General features: G+C 41.6%; 1 protein-coding gene across 1 annotated transcript; it reads left to right on the top strand.

Annotated features, from left to right (window-relative positions):
* The first annotated feature begins 1,202 nt into the window (after positions 1-1,202).
* On the top strand, positions 1,203-14,172 carry MMP12 (matrix metallopeptidase 12). The gene is made up of 10 exons (XM_049614255.1): positions 1,203-1,343; positions 2,492-2,739; positions 3,420-3,568; positions 3,656-3,781; positions 6,071-6,232; positions 6,747-6,870; positions 11,101-11,234; positions 11,600-11,759; positions 12,497-12,600; positions 13,507-14,172. The coding sequence occupies exons 1-10, from the start codon at positions 1,239-1,241 to the stop codon at positions 13,605-13,607; spliced, it is 1,413 nt and encodes a 470-aa protein (XP_049470212.1). The 5' UTR covers positions 1,203-1,238; the 3' UTR covers positions 13,608-14,172.
* The last annotated feature ends 8,997 nt before the right edge of the window (positions 14,173-23,169 follow it).

The raw sequence follows: 23,169 nt of genomic DNA on the forward strand, positions 1-23,169 counted from the left end.
CACCTGGGTGCACCCTAAAGGTGCATGATTCTCTCCTTTTGGGCCGAGAGAAAGGACCTGAATATTCGTCTATACCACTATAGACGGATAATACGACTATGCGCTGGTATTTATGATACACCGTCTTGTGTAATCATCACAAAAGCATAAGGAGGTGAAGGTTATCAGCCTCATTTCAGACGAAACAGCTGAAGATCCTAGAGGTCAAATCAGAGAGCCTGAAAGGGCAGAGTTGGAGGTGGGATGCTGGCTGTAGGGCAGACAGATCCCTTGTTTTCCCGGAGCATCAGCCTCAGGGAAGTGCTGGGGACCCACTGGGAGGTGGGTGACAGCAATGGCTGAACCCTAACCCAGTGTCATGCGACCCCTCAACCACCAGACTGTTCACACAGAATCGGGGGACAGCCCCACCGCTCACGCTTCCACCATCGTGGTTTATTCCTGGATTCTTAGACGGAATCTAATGCTCGTCTTCGAGCATTCCCTACTGACTGAGAGGCAGATGCTGTGCGAACAGAGCAACCACATCAAGGGAAAAGGGGGGAGCTGAGCGGAGAGGGAGATCAATTCCGGGAGCAAACGTTTCCCCCTACACAGTTGACCTTAAGCTGCTGACTCCAGCCAGTTAGGGAGGCACGGGATCCGCCTCTGGGATCTGTCTCCACAGCCTGCACACAGAACAAAACATCAAAGCATCGTGATGTTACGGACTTTTCCTTGTTCAACACGATGTCTCCATACATCACGGTTCTGTAGGGAGCTAGACTCAGCTTGGAGAGGATTCTTCCAAGTTAGAAAAAAGGCCTTTATGCATCCAACTTTTTACATGTTTTTTAAAAAGCTTATTTTGCCTATAATAAATATAAGGAAATTATTATAGCAAAAATTCAGACACTGAGCTTTCTAGACATAAGTTTCTAAGTTACTGTAACATTGTAGTGCTTAGTGGTCCTCATATAATGCCTTATTTCATAGGGCCTCTTTATTTTGAGGAAATATACTCTGAATTGCCTGAGTCATGAGTTCGGTGCTAATTGACCCATTGTTGGTCCTAGAAAAATATCTGTGCTTGTGTTTGCGGGTTTTTGAGATAAGTCAAGGGATGATATCAACTGTGAGTCACTCAGGATTTCATATTCACAGAACAGGGCCTAAGGGCTATATAAGCAGGGACATTTGAGGAACTTTGCACGGAGGAGGAACAGGGTTAGTTGGGGAGAACCCTTCAGAAGTGGAGAATGAAGTTTCCTCTGTTGATGCTGGTCCTACAGGCCACTGCCTCTGGAGCCGTTCCTCTGACTAACTCCACAGGCTCTGAGGAGAATGATGTGCTCTTCGCTGAAGTAAGTACTGACCCCACAGCATTTACGCAGCCTGACTTTTGTCTTCAAAATTGATCTCATTGACCAGTTTTCTCTTGACACGGACTAGTTGCAAACTGGTTTAGGCGGCTCTTTGCTTTGAACACTGTATTTTTCTTTGCCAAAGACGAATGTAGGAGAAGTACTGGTTTTGAAAGTTTTATAAAATTGGGGGATGACTTTGTTTCTTTTGCTAAAAAGCTGTGGCCAAAGAGTTTTAGTTAAAAAATAATTGGAGTCGTACATCTGGTCTGTGTTTTACAATCGTCGTTTAATGTCATTTAACGATCTGAGGTTTAAACAGTGGCTTCATTATTTAACCGCTTCCGCCCGCCATGATCTTTCAAGACGACTTGTTACCTTCAGTCATCCCAGCTGTTTCTTCATGAGCTTTTTTTTTAAAACAGGATTTTTTGGGGCGCCTGGGTGGCTCAGTCGGTTAAGCAGCCGACTTTGGCTCAGGTCATGATTTCGCGGTCCGTGAGTTCGAGCCCCGCGTCGGGCTCTGTGCTGATGGCTCAGAGCCTGGAGCCTGTTTCAGATTCTGTGTCTCCCTCTCTCTGACCCTCTCCCATTCATGCTCTGTCTCTCTCTGTCTCAAAAATAAATAAACGTTAAAAAAAATTAAAAATAAAAAACAGGATTTTTTTTTCCATTTGCCTCTTTCCTCTGAGTTTGGATGCTCTCCCCGTTTTCCAAGACTCTTTTCACTTTGAATTTGTCGTGGTTGTCCATTTTGTTGAGCTTTGGATTTGTAAGCAGGAAAATTTTATCCCAACTTAAACTAATAATTTGTGCATCCTGACAATGAAGGTCTTGCTCTTTACTTGATGCTGTGATGTGCTAGATGCTGAAATACATTTTAAAAAAATAGAAGCCCGTTCAGAAAGGTAAGGAGACATCAAGGTGTTTTCAGTGGGCTTCCAGCAATCAAAATCGCTAATGGTTTATGACTCACCTTGACGGCACAGAAAATAAAGATTTTTTTCTCATTATAATTAATTGTCTGATACCTGGTTCGGAAGCATCAGTGTACCGTTCAGTCATATATACAGAGGTGCCTCAGAAACCTTTCTGTGTAGTAGAACGTCTAACTAAAGTAGAGCGTCTAACGAAGTACATCTTTCCAGAGGTACCTGGAAACCTTTTACGGTTTTGTCATGGATGGAGTTCCAGTGACAAAAATGAAAGTCAGTCCGAACCTGATGAAGAATAAACTTCAGGAAATGCAGCAGTTCTTGGGGCTGAAAGTGACTGGGAGACTGGACGCCTCTACTCTGGACATGATGCACATGCCCCGATGTGGGGTGCCTGATGTCCACGAGTTCAGGACACTGGCAGGGAGGCCAGTGTGGAGGAAACGCTTTCTCACCTACAGGTAACGTCGTGGTGGTTTTCTCCTTTCCCTGAGGTCTGACTTCCAGAAGCCTGAACCATTTAGATATAGCCCCAAGTCTGAGAGTAGGTGAGAAGCCTCTCTCGATTGTCAACGCCATCCCTGTGTTAAAATTCGTTCTTTCTGGAAGGGGGGATTGTTCACTCAAAGAGGGACTGTTTGGCTTGTCCACCCAGAGCAGAGTAGAAAGCCTTCAAATAAAAGGAGAATTAAGCTATATCTATGATAAACAAGAGACAGGAGAGCATTTTATAGGATAGTCAAGATGGATAAATCCAGACGTCTGGGAGTGGGGACAAAAGGCATAGGCTTCTATGAATGTAAGTCCTTCGCAGAGAAAACCCATAAATCATAAGCGAGAAGAAATCCAGTTAGATTCTGTTTCAGGAGGAAGCTGTCCAAGGATACATGTTTTAGTAGTTAATGATGTGGGGTTTGGTTATCCAGAGTATCGATTTACGAGAAGATTCTTTCTCCAGCGATGCAGACAGAAGTGAGGTGTCACAATAAGAACTAACACATGGTTCCCATATATTTCTCTCTCTCCCTCTCCCTCTTCCTCTCCCTCTCCCCCTCCCCCCCCCTCCCCCCCCCCCTCCCCTCTCCCCTCTCCCCTCTCCCCTCTCCCTCTCCCTCTCCCTCTCCCTCTCCCTCTCATACAGAATCAACAGTTACACTCCTGACATGAAGCCTGCAGATGTTGACTATGCCATCCAAAAAGCTTTTCAAGTATGGAGTGATGTGACTCCCCTGAAATTCAGGAAAATTCACTCAGGAGAGGCTGACATTATGATCGGATTTGCATCTGGAGGTAAAGGAGGTGGACTTCTTTCATCTGTGTCATTGGCACGACCTGTTGTCTGTAAAGAAGGACTAATTGTCTTTACTCTTTCAAAAGCTCATGGAGACTTCAATCCTTTCGACGGCAGAGGGGGAATCATAGCCCATGCTTTCGGACCCGGACCCGGTATTGGGGGAGACACACATTTTGACGAGGCTGAAACCTGGACTGCAAACTACAGAGGTAGGCAAAAATAAAAGCTCACCCGGAGTGTGAACTCAGGAAGCTGAGAATCCATAGTTTGGAAAGGTAAAAGCATTTAGGCGGTCAGTTCTTGACGGCACAGTCCGTGAAGTCCAGCAAAAGCAGATGCCAACCCTGGGCATACAGCAGTCCTCACGTACGTGGTCATCCACACATGTCATCATATGCTGACGTTTCCTTAGGTTTCTAGTGGCGCAGAAAGATGAAGTTCTATAATAGAAAGTTTAGAAATGCCTGTCGCAAAACACAAGGTTATATGGTCACATAGTCTCCTGAGCTTCCGGGATAGAAATTTCAGGATGCCCAGCTGACCCTTGAACAAAGCGATACCTTGTGTGTATTTACGGAGGAGGCTGTAACTCACCATCCCTCTCAGGCAGTTGGGGAAGAGGAACAACTACTCTCCCCTGTTTGAAGGAATCACTACCCATTGGAAAATTCAAACCATCCTATCACAAGCCTTCCTAATCTCTCTGTGGGAAATTCTATGCTGTATGACTGACTCACGAGGGAAGTCATTGGAGAGAAGATCTTCAAGAATGAGCTCCTCTCAGCATCCCCCTCTCTCTGGCCGATACTACATGCATTGGATGGCAATATTTTTACAGACCAGAAAGGCTGTTTGTTTTAGTCTGATGCATGCCCCAAGGCTTATTAAGTTCTTTATCGAGAAGAGGAGTTTTGCACTGAGACAAAAAGCACACAATGGAGTGGGAAACAGAGGACAGACAGACACCCGGGATTTTGAGATAAGGACCGGTGGTGGTCTTGTGTGCAACACATTACAGGGATGGAGACTAGGATAAATTTAGGATTTAGGTCAAAGTGTAATAGGTTTTGTTTACTTTTCCCGGTTTTAGGCAGAATGCAGAGAATGACAGTCTTTGGTTCTTTCTCATTATTGGAGAGAAGTGAGTTAGTTGCTCAGCCCAGTGTTAGAGGGAATGCTTAGGGGGTCTGTGTTCCTGAAGACTCCCCCCCCCCCCCGAGATGCTCACTCTTGGGTACTGGCCACACCCTGCAGCTAAATGGCGTGTGACTCTGGGAAAATCTATTTTTCTGAGCTTCAGTTGTGCCGTAGAAAAAGAAAGATAAAAATGAAGGCATGGGAGTAGAACAGAGATTTAAAAAAAAATCATAACAGTCCAGGGCTAGTGAAATCTTCTGAAAACTGAGAAATGTGAGAGAAAGGACACGCCCCTTCTCTCTTCCCTACAAATGTGCATCTCTCTAGAACATACAGAAAAAATGAACAGGTGAGACTGTAACTTGGTGACGTCACTGTGTCTACATTGTAAGCATAGACTTTGCCTTCATTTTGAGTCATGTATAGTAAAAAAAGGAGCTTTTGAGCCAAGACATTTAGATTGGATTCTTGGTTCAAGCCCTTAATTTGGTCCATTAATCTTGCTGATACTGTGTCCTCGTCCGTAAATAGACTGAGTGCTGGCTTCCTTTCAAGTTTCGCAAGGAACAGACAGGGTATGATACATTCCTTGGTGGCTCAGAGGACCTGGAACTTAATTTGGCCTTTTATTTGGGTTTAGTAAAGGATGGTTAGTAAAGATATTTCCATATCCACTGAAGTCTGATCAAGCGTACCTGCAGAATGGAAAGGGAATGTTGTAGAAGTGGTGAGAACCAGTAAACACAGCTACAAGACAACATTCTGGAAGTGTTCACGACAGAACACATGCCATGTGAGCTGCTGCTGTGATCCTTTTTGCCCCCAACGGGAAATTTGATGATGTGGAGAGACATTTTTGGTTGTCAAAGTGGAGGGAGTGTGCTACTTGAATTAAGTGGCAAACCCGAGGGCACCTGGGTGACTCAGTCGGTTAAGCATCCGACTTTGGCTCAGGTCATGATCTCGCAGTTTGTGGGTTCGAGCTCCGCAAGGGGCTCTCTGCTGTCAGCACAGAACCTGCTTCAGATATTCTGTCCCCCTCTCTCTGCCCCTCCCTTGCTCACGCTCTCTATCTCTCTCTCAAAAATGAATAAATGTTAAAAAACAAGAAAGAATTTTAAGTGGCAAACCCAGAGATTTCTAGACATCTGTGATACACAGGACAGCCCTAACAACAAGGGATTATCTGGCCTATAAAGTCAATAGTCCTGACATCAAAAAACCTTATGTAAGAGAGAAAGGAAATAAGTAAAGTATTCGCAAATGCGTCCCCTTTCATTGTGTCAGATTTCAGTTGTGTCATTGTCTTCTGGATGCAAATATCTTTCACTGCTCTTTTCCCCCCTCTGATTTCCTCTTAGGCACAAACTTGTTCCTAGTTGCTGTTCATGAGCTTGGCCATTCCTTGGGTCTTGGCCATTCCAGTGATCCAAAAGCCATAATGTTCCCTACTTACAGTTACGTTGACCCCAACACCTTTCGCCTCTCTTCTGATGACGTACGTGGTATTCAGTCTCTCTATGGTGAGTTGAATTTCTTTACCATTTTGCTTCACAAAGATACTCACTCTCATGAATAGTCTCATAATATCTGCATCTGAAAAAAACTTTAACATGGATCTTTTCTCTTGAGCCCCCTGAAAACCCTGTGAGGTAGGTCACCCAGATATTATCTTCATTTTACAGAAAAGCACAGAGACCCGGTGTGCTAATGCCAGTGACGGGCAGATTCTGAGTCTTCTGGCCTCAAGCGTGTTCTTTCTGTCCAACATACCATTGTCTTTGATGAAGGCACACAGAGAAATAATCGGACCGGAACAGGAAAACTGGAGTGATCAGATTTTTCTCCTCCCATGATGTTGCAACCACATGGGAGAAAGATCTTTATTATATGCTTCCTGTGAATATTATAAGAATCCTAAGTTGCTTTTTATGCATTTCTCATCCCGAAAAGTGAATGTTGTAAAAGAATGATTCTTCCCTTTAGCAGCTAAAATGCAATTTTTTCCCCTAATGCTTCTTGAAATGTGTTTTACAGGAGGTCCAGAAAGGCGCCAACCCCCATCACATCCTGACAGTACAGAATCGGCCACCTGCAACCCCATTCTGAGTCTTGACGCTGCCACTACTGTGGGAAATAAAATCATTTTCTTTAAAGACAGGTATAAGAATCCTCCTTACATCTAGCCAATATGGGAGGCTCTGTCCTTGGATTTATAATTTTTTTTTTGGTCAGAGAATCGTGGAAAATGATGGAGAATGACGTAGATGAAAATGAAGAGGGACTTGGACTGAATTCTGTAGGAAGTAGACAGCCTGAAGGTTTTGAAGGAAGAGAATGGTGTGATTGCATTTGTGTTTAATGATAAGATTAGTAAGTAAAAAAAAAAAAAAAAAAAAAAAAAGGATTTACAGTACGAATCTGGGGTGAGGAAAGACAAGACAGGAAGAAGTGGAACAAGGCTATTTTAATCACAGGTAAAAATGGTTAAGTCTGGGACTACAGGTGTGACAGTACCTATTAAAAGTCTTGATTACAGAGAAAGTAATTCCAGGATAACTTAATGGTTTCTGCCTTAGAGCATAGATGGAAGCAGGTATTGGAGGTATGAGGAGTGGAGAAAATTAGTATTTGATGGACGGGACAAATATTCTCCATTTTTTAAATGGAAGAGTAATTGACATACAACACCGTATTAGTTTCACGTGCTCAACACAGTAATTTGATATTTATGTATCTTACCAAAGGTCACCAGAATAAGGCTAGTTACCATCTGTCACCACTTAGAGTTCTTACAACATTATTGACTGCATTCCTTATGCTGTACATTACCTGTCTGTGTCTTACTTATTTCATCACCGAAGTTTGTGCCTCTGAATCCCCTCCAGCTATTTTGTCTACCCCTGACTGACTCCCCTTGGCAACCATCAGTTTGTATCTGTGAGTCTGCTTCTCTTCTGTTGTGTTTGTTCATTTGTTTTTGTTGTTTTGTAGACCCCACATCTAAGTGAAATCACATGATGTTTCTTTCTCTGCCTGACTCCCTTCGCTTAGCCTGATATGCTCTAGGCCCCCCGTGTTGTCGCTAATGGCAAGATTTCATTCTTTTTTTGTGGCCGGTATCCCATTGTATACTTACCACATCTTCTTTATCCATTCATCTATCAGTGGACGTTTAAGTCGCTTCTGTATCTTGGCTATTGTGAATCATGCCGCAATGACCGTAAGGGTACGTATGTCTTTTCTAATGAGCGTTTTGTGTGCTTTGCATAAATACTTAGAAGTGGAGCTGGTAGGTCATATGGCATTTTTTTATAACTAACTTTGTAAAGAGGCTCCAGACTATTTTCCAGAGTAGCTGCACCAATTTGCATTCCCACCAACGGTGCTTGAGGGCTTCCTTTTCTCCACATCTTCACCACCATGTGTTATTTCTTGTCTTTTTGATGACAGTCATTTCGACAGGAGTAAGGTCATAGCTCGTTGTGGTTTTATGTGCATTTCCTGATAGTTAGTGGTGTTGAGCATCTATTCATGTCTCTGTTGGCTATCTGTAGGTCTTCTCTGGAAAAATATCTGTGCCAGGCCTCTATTTTTTTTTTTATCAGATTGATTTTTTTTTTAATATCAGGTTGTATGAGTTCTTTATATATTTTGGATGTTAACATTTTATTGGATATATCTCCAGCAAGAGTCTCCCATTAAATAGTTTGCCTTTTCCTTTTGTTGATGGTTTCCTTCACTGTACAAAAGGTTTTTAGTTTGATGCAGTCCCACTTGTCCATTTTTGCTTTTGTTGTCCTTGTGTGAGGGGACAGATTAAAAAAAAAAGAAATCTCTAAAGCTAGTGTCAAAGAGCTCACTGCCTATGTTTTCTTCTAGAAGTGTTATGGTTTCAGGTTCTACAGAAAAATCCATTTTGACTTTTTTTCTGTATGTGGTGTGAGAAAGTGGCCTGGCTTCATTCTTCTGCATGTAGCTGTCCAGTTTTCCTGACACCATTTGTTGAAGAGACTGTCCTTTCCCTGTTGTATGTTCTCAGCTCCTTTGTCATAAATTAATTGACCATATAAGTGTGGGTTTATTTCTGCTCCCTGTATTCTGTTTATTGATCTCTGTGACTGTTGTTGTCTAACACCATACTGGTTTGATTAATTTTTCTGTGTAGTATAGAAATCTGGAGCATTTTACCTCCAGCTTTGTTTTCTCAAGTTTGCTTTGGCTGCTTAGGATCTTTTGTGGTTCCATACAGATTTTAAGAGTCTTTGTTCTAGTTCTGTGAAAAGTGATGTAACTATTTTGATAGAGATCTCACTGAATCTGTAAATTGCTTTGGATAGTATGGATATTTTAGTAATATTTCCTCTTGCAATCCACGAGCATGGAATAGATTTCCATTTATTTGTGTCATCGTCAATTCTTTCATTAGTATCTTAAAAGTTTTCAGAGTACAGGTCTTTCACTTCCTTGGCAAAATTTATTCTGAAGTACTTTATTTTTTTGATACAATTATAAATTGGAATGCACTATTAATTTCTTCTGATAGTTTATTATTAATGTACAGAAACACAACAGATTTCTGTGTATTGGTTTTTTATCCTGAATCTTTACTATGTTCACTTATTAGTTGTACCGGTTTTTTGGTGGTGTCTGTAGGGTTTTGTATAGGTAGTATTATGTCATCTGCAAATAGTGACAGTTTTACTTCTTCCTTTCCAATTTGGATGTCCCCCTTTTTTTTCTTGCCTAATTTCTGTGACTAGGACTTCCAATAAGAGTGAACTTCATGGTCTTGTTCCTGATGGTAAAGGAAAAGCTTTCTGTTTTCACCATTTAGTATAATGCTAGCTCTGGGTTTGCCATGCATGGCCTTTATTATGTTGACATATATTTCCTCTATAACCATTTTGTTGAGAGTTTTTCTCGTGAATCACTGTTAAATTTTGTCCAATTATTTTTCTGCAGCTATTGAAACGATCATATGCTTTTTAGCCTTCGTTTTGTTCATGTGATGTATTGCAATGATTTGTGGATATTGAACCATCCCTGCATCCTTGGAATACATTCCACTGGATGGTGGTGTATGATCCTTTTGATGTATTGTTGAATTTGGCTTACTAATATTTTGTTGAGAATTTTTGTATCTATGTTCATCAGGAATATTGTCCTGTAATTTTCTTTTTTTGTAGTGCATTTGTTTGATTTTGGTATCAGAGTAATGCTGGCCTTGTAGAATGAGTTTGGGAGCATTCCTTCCCCTTCATTTTTTTTTTTTTTTTGGAATAATTTGAGAAGGGTAGGTATTAAGTCTTCTTTCATTGTTTGGCAGGATTCACCTTTGAAACTGCCTGATCCTGGATTTTTGTTTCTTGAGAGCTTTTGATTACTCAGTTTCATTTCTGGTAGCGTCTGTTCAAATTTTCTATTTCTTTCTGATTCAGTCTTGGAAGATTGTATGTTTCTGAGAAATTATATCCATTTCTTTTGGTTGTCCATTTGTTCACACATAATTGTTAATAGTAGTCTTTTGTGATTGTTTGTATTTCTTTGGAATCCATTGTAACTTCCCTTTCATTTCTGAATGTATTTATGTGAGCCCTCTTTTTTTTTTTTCTGGTGAGTCTGGATAAAGGCTTATCAATTTTGTTTATCTTTTGAAAGGCCAAAATCTTACTTTCATTGATCTGGTAAATTTTTTCTCAGTCTTTATTTCATGTATTTCCACTCTGATCTTTATTATTTCCTTCTTTTAACTAGCTTTGAGCTGTCTTTGTTCTTTTTCTAGTTCCTTTAGATGTCAAGTTAGATTGTTTATTTGGGGTTTCTCTTGTTTTTTTGAGGTACGCCTATATCGCTATAAACTTCCCTCTTAGAACTGCTTTTGCTGCTTCCCTAAGAGTTTAGACTGTTATGTTTTCATTTTCATTTGTCTCAAGGCAATTTTTAATTCCTTTTTTGATTTCTTCATTCTTCATTGGTTGTTCAGTAGCATCTTACTCAGGCTCCACATATTTGTGGGGTTTTTTTTCCCAATTTTCTTCTTGTAAATGATTTCCAGTTTCGTTATCCTCCATTTTTGAGATCCAAAAACTGGACATTTAGGTTGAATAACTTCATTTAGATTACAAAACTGGTGAATGAATTGTGGGTGCAGATGAAAACCTAGATCCCTTGAAGTATCAAAGCTTCCATATGGTGATTTGCCCATTCAGATCATTGTTATTATGAAAGACTTGATTAAGGTCCTTTCCTCATGCTCCTAGAGAGACATTCATGGAACAGAATGTAAGAATATTGAAAAACAGCATTGCTTTAGGTCATTCCCACTGAACATTTCATGGCTCTTGAGTCTACAGTGATTTTTTAACATGTTTTAAATGTTTTTCATCAGATACTTTGGGTGGAGGAATCCTGAGAGTCCAAAGAGCAATATTAGTTTAATTTCTTCTTTCTGGCCAAACTTACCATCTGGCATTCAAGCTGCTTATGAAATTGGAGACAGAAATCAAGTCTTTCTTTTTAAAGGTAACTCTCATGTTTAGTTTGCTATTGAGTGTACTTCAAGGAAGAGAATACATGAAGGAAATACTACTAATTTTTATAAACATAGAAAAAAGTACCCCAGATCTAATTAATGGTGAGTTTTAACTATGAGCCAAAAATAGCTTAAATACCTAGGTAATGTGTAAAAATTTCAGGAAAAGTTTGTCAAATATCGATCATAATACTTGTGAAAAATATACAGAACCACTGGAGACAAATCATGTTCAAGAACAAAGAGCAGTATGTTTTAGAACTATGGATAAAGAATGACATTGTTTGTAGTGAGTCGGTGTTTCTGTGACTCTTTTTATATGACTCCAGTGTATTCTTTTTCTTTATCTTCACAGATGATAAGTATTGGGTAATTAGCAACTTAAGACCACAACGACTCTATCCCAAGAATGTACATTCTTTGGGCTTTCCTAACTTTGTGAAAAAAATTGATGCAGCTGTTTTTAATCCACTTCTCTATAAGACCTACTTCTTTGTAGGTAGTCAATATTGGAGGTGAGCTTTAATGATTGGTTATTTGACTCCTAAAATTTGTGGAATGGGCAGGGAGTGGGGTTTTCCAGTAGGTAGTTTTTCTATTTAAATTCCTAAGGATCCTTGACCTTCCTAGAAGAGAGATCAAGAGAACATACGTCTGGAATAGTTAATTATCATCCTGGGTCAGTTCTCGGGACTTCTGGATTCTGATTTGTAAGATGGCACACGATGTGTTTTTTTTTTAAAGGAACACTTTAAATAAAATGTTCCATTATTAATCATAGTGCAGACACATTGGGAAATAGTGGTATAATGTACGAGACCCAGAATTTACACAGTCTCTTTAGGGAGTGTGGGTATTTTCAGATTCCTTTTTATAACCTTGGACCCAGGAAGACAAAATGAGGAGACCATCTTCTGAGTGACAGCAAATCCTGCAAGGTCTTCCCTAACAAGAAATTAGACAGTCTGGCTCTGTAACGCAAGACCAGGTCCTGGTGCACGCCTTGCGCAGGAGCGAGGGAAGTTCCTGACCAGAAATTGGGACTCCTAGGGTCCGAGTCCTGTGGGGACTAGGAATAAATCAGTGAACTGCTTAGGTCTTTGATCTTCTTATCAGCGCAGTTTAAGCCTGTTCAGAAAAAGCCTTTCAAGAGAGAATAGGTGGGTTTTGTGGTTCATGTCATAAAATATCAAGGTCTACATCATGAAATCCATTTTTCAATGGAGGTCCTACTGATTGTTTTTTTGCTCAGGTACAATGAGAGGAGACAACTCATGGACCCCGGTTATCCCAAATTCATTACCAAAGCCTTTCCGGGCATTGGGCCTAAAATCGATGCAGTCTACTATAATAACAGTAAGTAGATTATGGGAATCCCTTTTTAAAACACTGAAGATTATAAAGGCTCCAAGGTCAGAGGATGTGGAATCAAATCAGAAAAGAACAGAACCCTGAATCTCTCCACAGGGCCACAGATAGAAAATTCATAGTCTGCTTAGTTGAGAATCGGTAGGCTTGAAGAATGAGGGAGCTAGAACCAACAGTTTATTTCTAGGGTGGTCTAGCAGGTGGGAGCATATGGTTGTTGCCGCATCTATGTGTCTGAGTCTCTGGAGTTGCTGTTCCCATCAAGCTTTGCAGTTGTGCAAGTGAGCACATGGCAAGACTTGGGCAAGCTGGACTCACACACTTATTTGTGCCTTGCATTTTTTTCCCTTCCTGGCAGCCCCCTCCACCCTTTCTGGGTTTTCATGGAGCAGGGCTAAGGGTGGGATAAAAAAAAAAAAACGCTGAGCTTGTTTGCGTTTGTGTTGAGGAATATCCTCAGGCAAGGTCAGCCTAAGCAAATTGTTGGCTGGGCCAAGGCATTTGGCTTCTATGCCAATGCCCCTGTCTGTCTTACTTCTCCATCGAGGCCTCCGTGTGCCCTGCCTGGGCCCAGTGTTTTCCCTCTCACTCTGAGTTCTCCACCTGGAGTGTGACCTTTCAAAAACTCACCTCTTAATAGTCAGTTTCTAAGACCAAGCAATCTTCTCAATAAAATTACTGAAGATACTTAATAGTGAAATGATGATAAACACATATCCAGGGACAGGATACCCAGTGCCAGGACCCAACGTTTATATTCTCAAATGTCTAATATAAACCATCTATAAAGTCTGGTCTAATAAGATATTCTGTAAAAACACAGATGTGTGTTACCTTCTTTTTTTAAAAAATGCAAGTGGGGATTTAAGCTGTTCAATGTGTTTTCGTTTTCAGGACACTACTATTTCTTCCAAGGATCTGATGTATCGGAATATGATGTCCTATCCCATCGTGTCACCAAAAGGCTGAAACACGATATCAAGTTAGGTTGTTAGGAAGGGTGTAATTAGTAATGTTGGTCAATTCACTTCAGTTAAATAAGAATTTATTGCTTACTTGCTCTGTGGCCAGCGTACCAGTGCATGCTGGTGCATTTCATAAAATAAGGTAAAGTCTATAGGCCAGAGATAAATGATCATACACGTAAATGGTCATACAAATTGCGTAAGATTTTTCGATTTTGAAAACCCTCACTGTCAATTTTTACTTGATTCAACTTTTCAGCTTCAAAACAGACACCTTCAAGGGGCCATAGACTATCTTGGTCCCTGACCATCCCACAACTGAGACATTATCATGATTTCTTTGCCTTAACTAATATTAAGAAATAATTTGTTTCTGTGGCCATTAAAGGTTTGAACAAGTACATTTTTTTAATTCTTTTGGAGTAAAAATAGAATATACCAGGAAATGACAATTAATGTAAGTAATATATAAATAAATTATATAATTATGGTGACAATGTTATTTTATTCTGTTGTCAGTGTTGACTTTTCTAAATCGTATATGAAGTATACATAGATATATATATTTTTTCTTTTGCTCAAATAAAAACTTTGAAAGAAAGTATTTGGTTTCTGGGAATTTTTTCATGAAAAACTGTATTTTGAAAATAGTTTTGGACCTACTCCTAAATAAAGAGTCTCTACATGACTGAGGTGTGAATGGGAATATGGCAAATGGGAGAGGTCATATTTGCCTTGGCCACTTATCTAAGGCTACCTAAATCCCTGGTCTCAAGGCAGGAAAGCATTCTCTGGACTGCGTGTGACCCCGAGGGGCACGCCCAGTGTACGACCATGCGCCTGGAGAGAAAAGATGTAATGGGAACTTCCTGGTCTCCTGTGATTCCCACTGTGGCTCAAGTCTCCCCGTGTGGGCCTTGTAATTACTGTGTCACCTTGACAAGGCATTAAATCTAAGCTTCCCCAAATTTAGTAAAAAGTATTAGAAAGTGTTACCTTCTTTCAAGGTTTTTATTCATTGAGAAAACAAGATACACGATGAGCACGTCACGCTGGTAGCTTGTTCTGCCTAGTGTCGATTTTGTTCGCTGCCTTGACCCACAATTTCCCTATTTCTGGATTGCATATACGCATGTTAAAGTTCCAATTCGTATGATACGGGTTTGTGGAATGCTTGTAGCTTTCCATTTATTTGCACACCATCACTGCTGATGGCAAGATCCAAGCAATAGTGAATCCCATTTAAGCTCAGATGATCCGTTTTGATTAGTGGGAGGAACTGAGGTCAGAAAATATGAGGAGCAGATCGATTCTAGATGGGGATGGAGTTCTCTGTCCTTCGGGGCTTAGATCCATTCTCTAGTAAGTGCTTTTTGAGTATAATAATCCTGGCATTGTCTTTGCAAGGCACAGGGTCAAGCCATTCTGAGAAGGAATGTTATTTCCCCTCAGCAAACTACACGCTGGACATCCTTAAAAAGAAGAAACTTCCCCATGGGATTAACATCAAAAGAAAACAGTGGTATCTGGGTTGGATTGTCTTTGGCCTTAGGTAATTCAGGGGCAGCCATTTCCCTTAACAGATGAGTGTGTTGGAGTAAAAGCCAAGAACGTGCCCTTCTCAGTCTCAGCGGCACTCGTGACAAATGCCTCCACAGATTTACAGGTGGACCCTTCCTCCCTCTACCTCTGTTTGTGCTGCATCTTTAAATTTTGTTTAACAAATCCTTAGAATGGGAACCGTGTGCCAGGCACTGTTCTAAGTGATGCATGCGCGTGCGTGCACGCGCACACACACACACACACACACACACACACACGCCTCACTGCTTTCGTCCCAAGCTCCAGGCAAATGCTGTCTTTCTCTTTTGTTTCAATGAAAAGACCAAGGCACCGAGAGGTAAACCCAACTCGCCTGAGGCTACACAGTCTTGGAGGTGAAATTCAAAGCCAGTCAGTTTGACTCCAGAATCTGTGTTATTAACCACCACAAACCCTGCCTTTTAAAATCATTACGTGGAGAAAAATCAAAGTACCCACTCTGTACCACTTTGTACCTCCACTTGACCTCTCAGTTACAAGGTCTTTAATACATCATAAGGATTCTTTGTCCAGTCCACGGAGTATCATTTTGCTTTGGGAAATGTAGTAGTGTTATCTTGCTAATGACAGAGAGCAAATACCCAAGACTTGGAAATGATGATTGTCTTTACGATACAGTGATTCACATTGTCTAGTAGATCCTCTGGAGGACAGCTGATTTTACGAGGGTGAGCACCTCTGACTTGGCACCGACCAGGCTATCCATAAATCTGTAAAGATAGAAATAGTATAAAAATGGCAATAATGCAAATTGTTCCTTTCTGTAGCAATGCAAATAAATGTTACCTCTTAGAAATTTAATTGAGGGGCTCCTGGGTGGTTCAGTCAGTTGAGCTTCTGACTCTTGATTTCAGCTCAGGTCATGATCCTGGGGTTGTTGGATCGAGCCCCATGTCAGGAATTCATTCTCTCTCTCTCTCTCTCTCTCTCTCTCTCTCTCTCTCTCTCCTTCTGCCCCTTCCCTGCTCGTACTCTCTCTCACTTTCTAAAATAAAAAAATAAATATAATTTATTTCTGCCTTGTAGAAGAGACAACCCCAAACATTACATTTCATAGCCCTATAAGATAAATTCGTTATAGGGTCGTCTGGGGGGCTTAGTCGGTTAAGTGTCTGACTCTTGACTTCGGCTCAAGTCATCATCTCATTGTTAGTGGGTTTGAGCCCTGTGTCAGATTATGCTGACAGCATGGAGCCTGCTTGGGATTCTCTCTCTCCCTCTGTCTCTGCCCCTCCCCTGCTCTCTCTCTCTCTCTCTCTCTCAAAAGTAAACTTTAAGAAAAGAAAATTCATTTCAGCATATCTTACTGCATATGCATTTTTCAAATCCTTCTTAAAACCAATTCCCTCGCTAGTTAGTGAGTTGGATAATATCTCCAACGTGTTCATCTTTTATGTACACAAAAGACACTTTTAACTTTTTTGAAAATTACGCTTCGGCGCTAGTTAGCCAACAGGAAGGAACAGAGGCTGCCCACCATTGGGGCCACCAGGTAGAGAAGCCCCCATGCCAGTAAAGCAAATCCTCAACCCAGACAGAACCAGAAGCTAGTCTTCCTGATCCTGTCTCCCTCCTGCCCTCTAATGTAGCGAAGGACGTCACCACTGCAGAAGAGAAGGGAAAAGCGTGCCACTTCTGGGTGGCAGTCAGTTTGCCGGTTCACTTGTGTTGCCTTCGTTCATTCACTGAAGAATATTTATCATCTGCTGGATTCTTGACCCCGTGATGGGTATGAGGAGCCCAGAGAGAACTAGGAGAGTCTCTGCCCTCAAAGGCACAAAAGATGACAGACCAGATTGCCATGTTGTCAAGTGGGTAGAGTAACTGAAGTTTCCAAGATGGAAAACTCAGTCAGTCTCTGCCCAGAAATTCAGGGACACAGAATGCCTGCTATGGAAAACAGTATCAGAGCTGTGCTTTGAAATACGAGAGAACGTTGTCACGCAGCAGAGTGTTCAGCTGAGGGGACTGAGAGCAGCGGCAGAAGCCTCTTCAGAGGCCCCTGATGCACAAAGAGTAGCTTTTACAAAATTGGAGCGTGAAATATGAAGGAAGGAATGACAAGAGTTGAGACAGCAGATCATGAAGGACCTTTCCTGCCATGAGTTTGACCTTTGTCTCGTAAATGACATGGCCTTATTGGAGGGGTTTAAAATGGAAATGAGCAAACTGCATACAGAAGATTTTTTTATACATTTTTTTAATGTTTTTTATTTTTATTTTTGAGACAAAGACAGACAGAGCATGAGCAGAGGAGGGGCAGAGAGAGAGGGAGACACAGAATCGGAAGCAGGCTCCAGGCTCTGAGCCGTCAGCCCAGAGCCCGACGCGGGGCTCGAACTCACAGACTGTGAGATCATGACTGAGCTGAAGTCGGACGCTTAACCGACTGAGCCACCCACGCGCCCCTAGAAGATCTTTTGTGATGGAAGTTTCAAAAGTAGATACGAAGGAATTAGGGCTAGATGCAAAGGAGAACAACTTCTCTGCTATCACCTCTAGACCATGGGAGAGAAGTGAAGTCATGGGGAGGGTGGAAGTGACGTTCAAGAGGGGATATTATAACAGCTACAAGAGAGAATTAATAGAGTCTGGTGACTGCTTTGCATGTGGGTTATGGCTGAAAAGGACTAATAGAGGATGACCTTTAAGGATCTGGTTTAAGAAATTATCTTGAATAGGGAAGAGACCAGGAAAAGCGGGTCGTGGAGAGGGTAGTGATGTGGTTGGTGCAGTGGAGATCATTGGATCTGTTGAGTCTGGGAGCCTCAGGACATTCAGAAGAGGATGTCCGATAGACAATGGTATGGCATCCAGGCCCAGTAAAAAGGTCTGGATATTATGTGTACATAAATATGACTTCCAAGGAGCATTTTTGTTTCTGGCCATATTGGAGTAATTCTTTTTTTTTTCTTCTTAAGATAGTGGTTATTGTGTCTATTAGGAAGCAAGAGGATTTTTCTGGGGTCTCTTTCTAGGATTTGTGGCTGGGGCTTTTGGATGCAGAATCTCTACCTTGCAAATTGCTCAGGATTTAGTACCCTCAAGGTCCTTCTGACATAAGCATTTGACCGTGGAGAATTTCCCTTTTCCCCCCATTTGTTCTGGCTAGCTGCTCACTTGTGCTTTCATCCTTAATTTAGCTTCAGCTCACTGTGTGCGTGCATGTGCGTGTGTGTAGCAGGGCTGGGGGAGCCCTAGAGATTTCCGATATTTCTTCAAGCCCAAGAAAGCATAGAAAAGTAAGCTTTAATAAGTGTGAGGTTGTCTTACAGTGAAAGGACCCTTTGGAGTACATCATCTGCTAGGTCGCAGGAAGTAAAAGCGTGGCTTTTCTCTTGACCAGCTGGGAAAATCTTGGAAAGTAGAGATGTCAGCAGTGAATTGTTGTATAAAGTCCTTAATATTGATAAGTTAGGAAGTCTGTGCTGTGATTCACTGTCTGATCTGAAACAAAGGTAATTGACCTCTTTGAGTCTCCAGGAAAACCGTAGATGTCTCGTAGGTCTGTTCTGAGGGATACTGTAGGCGAAGTTCCTGACACTCCGTAGTTCCTCACCTGAAGCTTGTTTCCTCCCATCTCAACTGCCCCGACCCAGAATCTCCCAGACTTGCTGCTCCCCTCCCCCATAGGCATGTTCACACCCAAGAACCTCTCTTTCAGGAAAGGCAGGGAGCTCATCGGGCCCCTCTTCCATTTTCTCCATGTTTCCTTCATCCCCAATTACTAAAGACCATTCAAAGTTAGAGTCACCTAATTTTGTTGTTATCACTCTAGATCTCCATTTTTTCATGAATAATAATGTTTATTATATGCCTAGAAGTTTATATGTATCTTCTGTCACATATCAAGCTCACAGGACAGATTTTTATTGCCATTTCTAGAATGAAAATGAAAAGGCATAGAGAAGACAGCAGTCTCTTTGGTGTCACAGAGCTAGTAGGTGCCAGACTAAGACTGGAACGGAGGGCCGTTCAGCCCCAAACTCATGCTCTTTTTCGTTCGGCACTCTCCTTCTCTTGGCTGATAATCTTTCAACTAACAAGGAGCATGATCTCATATTGTTTGGTCCCATTACTAACGGCAAGATAAAATAGTCAATAAGTTATCATCCAAACCAAAAATTCTAGTCTTCTTTTGTGCTTTTTTGGAGCAGCCAAGTTCGCAATAAAGTATCTTAAGGGAGATGTGAAAATAAGGTTCGAAGAGAAGTTTTTCCACTTAAGCTCTGAATTCATGACTTAGAACAGCATGTTCCCCTCTCGTCGCTGAATAACATACAATTTTGAAAAGAAACAAGGATTGTGAAATGTGTTTTGGGACACAAAGGTATCACGCTGGGCGTTTATGCTCAGAACGTTAGAGTTGGATTTTTTGACAAGCACTCAGGAATTCATGGCCAGCAGGATTTTGCTAACTTTTTCAGGAATTGGAACGTTGACTAACCTTGGTGAATAAGGAGGCTTTGTGGATTTCTGAATCTTAGTGATGCATAGTGACTGCTCACAGATATGTGTCCTAACTGGGTCACATCTGGGCAGCATGAGTGAAGGAAATGAACAGGAAAGGCTGGACTTGAGAAGGGAAGACAGAAGTCAGGGGTCTAAAATCGATGAGAGCTAGCTGACCCCCAAACTGAAGCCCCCCAAACTGAAGCCTGATTATCAGACAGACACCAGGTTAAGAGACACATAGAGGATTCAGTTTTCAAGAATGTGAAAGCTCGAGAGATAACATTTGTGGGACAGTTAAGTCCAGGCTCAGAAGGGTTTACTAACAGACGAGAGGCAGACACTGCAAACTCGTGTTCCTGTTTGTGTGGGTTTTGATTTGACAACATTTGCATTATCTCTGCCACTTAGTTTGCCTATGGACTTGAGCAAGTGTTTTAACTTTCCTGAGCGTCAAGGTTTTCACCTGTGAAATGAGGGTACTGATCTTGACCTGCAGTGCATGTGTAATGCCAAGACATACTCCGTGTAACACATGGGATGCATAGTAGATGATCGATATGCAGTTTCTTCCTTCCTTAAAGAATGGTTCTGAATAGACATCTGTTTGTATTACACGTGCTGGAAGACCCAAAGACATTTATTACATAAAACTATATAAAATAATGGAAGTTCAGGGCCCTTGATTCCATCTTTGTCGCGGTATAGTTTTAATGGAGAATAAACTGGAACAATGCCACCAGTGAGGCTGTGAGTCTGCCGTGCCTTGGTAGCTATCCAACCTTCCTTCTAGCTATGACTACAATACAAAACTTCATTTTGTCATTCTTACATAATGTGACCCCTCCAAAGAAGTGTCAACATTAACAACTCATGACTCAGAAGAAAGTGAGGCATCTCAGAGCTGTGGCGAAGCAATGCCTGGGACCGCAGGTCCACAGATTTGTCAGGGCAGTGGGCATTACTGGTTTCAGGTATTTGAGAAAAATGTGAAGAGACCTACTCCCCAGAGTAAAGCACTTATGAATTCTAGGGTTCAAGCAAAGATATGTGGATAGCAAAAGAAGAGGCCATTCAGCCAAGGATGCATTCCCAAGACTTTGACCTCTTACAGAGCCACATAAGCCATAGGTTGGAAACAACTTTTCCACTGAGAGTCTGAATATAATATAACATGGACAATGGCCAGATCCTATATAAAAATAGAACTTTGACCCACAATCCACAGCAACCTGCCAAGGAAACCCATTCTCTTATCTACAATAAACAACTCAGAAGCCAGCCCACTCATCAAATTTGCAGGAAGCCCAATTGTTATCTCTAGTAATAATCCAAGAATCTAAACAGTCACTTCTGTGACAATCAGTCCACAATGGCCAGGACTTAACTGACAACTGATAGCTTCTCTAATTCATTCCCTGTTTCCAAGTCCAGACGAGTCAGAAAAAGCCAAATACGCGCTCCAAACAAACAGCGTGGGGGCTCGGCTTCTAGTTAGCTCACCTCCAGCCTCCTCATGCCAACAGCTCTGATCAAGGTGTATGTGAAGCCTTTTCTCTTTCTACAATAACATTTCCTGCTCTTCTGTCTGCCGTTGCATGTCTGCCAAAACACAAGTGATGGTGGCTGACTCCCTTGTTACCGCCAGCTCTGAACAAATAACCATTTCTTATTCTCATTTGGTTGGTCTTCATTTATTTCCACACCAGGCAAAAGTGTGCCAAGTCCCAAAGAGAGAACTCACCCTTAACTGCAGACCAGCTGGATTCCATATTTCTCAATTGACAAGATTCAATGCCATGTCCTGCCTTTTCCCTCCTGCCTGTCCTTTCTCTATGTACCATCCCTTTCCTTTCTCAGTTCTTTTCACTTGTGTCTGTAGTCCTTCAGGTGCTCCTTCTAGTTTGCTGGGATGATTGTAATGGCCCGTAACCCCATCGACCTCACTTTCCTCACATTCTGATCTACCTCAACCACTGCTACCAGATAAATCTTCTAGAACGTAGTTCTGGTGCTGTCACATACCTAGCCAGGAACTCTAACTGGGGAAGTGCTCAGTCTAGGAAGACGAGTGATCTGGATCAAAATCCCAGCAAGTTATTGTATAGACATTAACAATTGCATTCTAAAGTCTATATGGAGAGGAAAAAGACCCAGAATACCCAGCACAATATTTAAGGAGAAAAACAAAGTTGGAGCTGATACTACCTGATTTCAAGACTTACTTGAAAGTAAGTCAGTGTGGTATAAGAGAAAGAGAAGATACATAGATCAATGGAACAGAACAGAAAGCCCAGAATAGACCCACATAAACATGGTCAACTGATCTCTGGGAAAGGAGGGAAGGCAGTGCAATGGGGCAAAGATAACACTTTGAGCAAGTGGCACTGGAACAATGGAGGTCCACACACAAAAAAAGTGAATCCAGGCACAGGTCTTACACCCTTCACAAAAATGAATGGATCACAGACCTAAGTGGGAAACATAAAGTATAAAACTCCCGAAAAAAATCACAGGAGGACACCCAGATGACCTTGGGTGTAGAATGACATTTTAGATACAACAGAGGCACAATCCATGAAAGAAAGAATTGTTAGGTTCGATTTCGTTGAAACTAAACATTTCTGCTGAGTGCGAGACAGTGTCAAGAGAGCAGGAAGACAAGCCATAGACTGGGAGAGAATATGTGCAAAAGACACACCCGATTAAAGGACTATTATCCAAAAGATATAAAGAACTCTTCAAACTCAACAATAAGAAAACAATCCCAATGTAAGAAGCCTTTAAAAAGCGAAAGGCCTTAACAGACATCTTATCAAAGGGAATACAGAGATGACAAGCATATGAGAAGATGTCCCACGTCACGTGACATCAGGGAGATGCAGATTAAAAATGACGAGACTCCACCACCCACCTATTGGAATTGGCCAAAATCCAGAACACTGCCAACACCAAATGCTGACAATGATGTGGAGCGATAGCAACTCTCATTCATTGCTGGTGGGAATGCAAAAGGGTATCATTTGGAAAACAGGTAGTTTCTAACAAAACTACACATACTCTTACCATATGATCCAGCAATCATGATCCTCGATACTTACCCAGAGGTGTTGAAAACTTACGTCCCCGCAAAAACCTCCACGTGGATGTTTCTAGCAGCTTTATTCATAACTTTCAAAACTTGGAGGCAACCCAGATGTCTTTCCATAGGCGATGGAACTGTGGTCCATCCAGACAGTGGGTATTATTCAGCACTAAAAAGGAATGAGCTGTCAAAACGTCACAAGACAGAGACTCGCATGCATATTTCTAAGTGAAAGAAGCCAATCTGAAGGCTATATACTCTATGTTCTCAACCACATGACATTCTGGAAAAGGCAAAACTATGGGAACAGTAAAAGGATCAGGTTGCCAAGGGGGTGGAAGTGAGGGGAGGAATGAATACAGCACAGAGGACTTTTAGGGCGGTGGAAATGCTCTCTGTATGATACCATAATGACAGATGCATGTTATACGCTTGTCCAAACAGCAAGAGGAA

Source organism: Panthera uncia, chromosome D1 (assembly GCF_023721935.1).
Source record: "Panthera uncia isolate 11264 chromosome D1, Puncia_PCG_1.0, whole genome shotgun sequence".
In the NCBI taxonomy this organism is placed as follows: domain Eukaryota; kingdom Metazoa; phylum Chordata; class Mammalia; order Carnivora; family Felidae; genus Panthera; species Panthera uncia.

Coding starts and splice junctions, on each gene's coding strand:
- MMP12 (XM_049614255.1), top strand. CDS start 1,239: ATGAAGTTTCCTCTGTTGATGCTGGTCCTACAGGCCACTGCCTCTGGA. Junction 2,740..3,419: donor AAACGCTTTCTCACCTACAG/GTAACGTCGTGG, acceptor CCTCTCATACAG/AATCAACAGTTACACTCCTG. Junction 11,760..12,496: donor GTAGGTAGTCAATATTGGAG/GTGAGCTTTAAT, acceptor TTTTTTGCTCAG/GTACAATGAGAGGAGACAAC.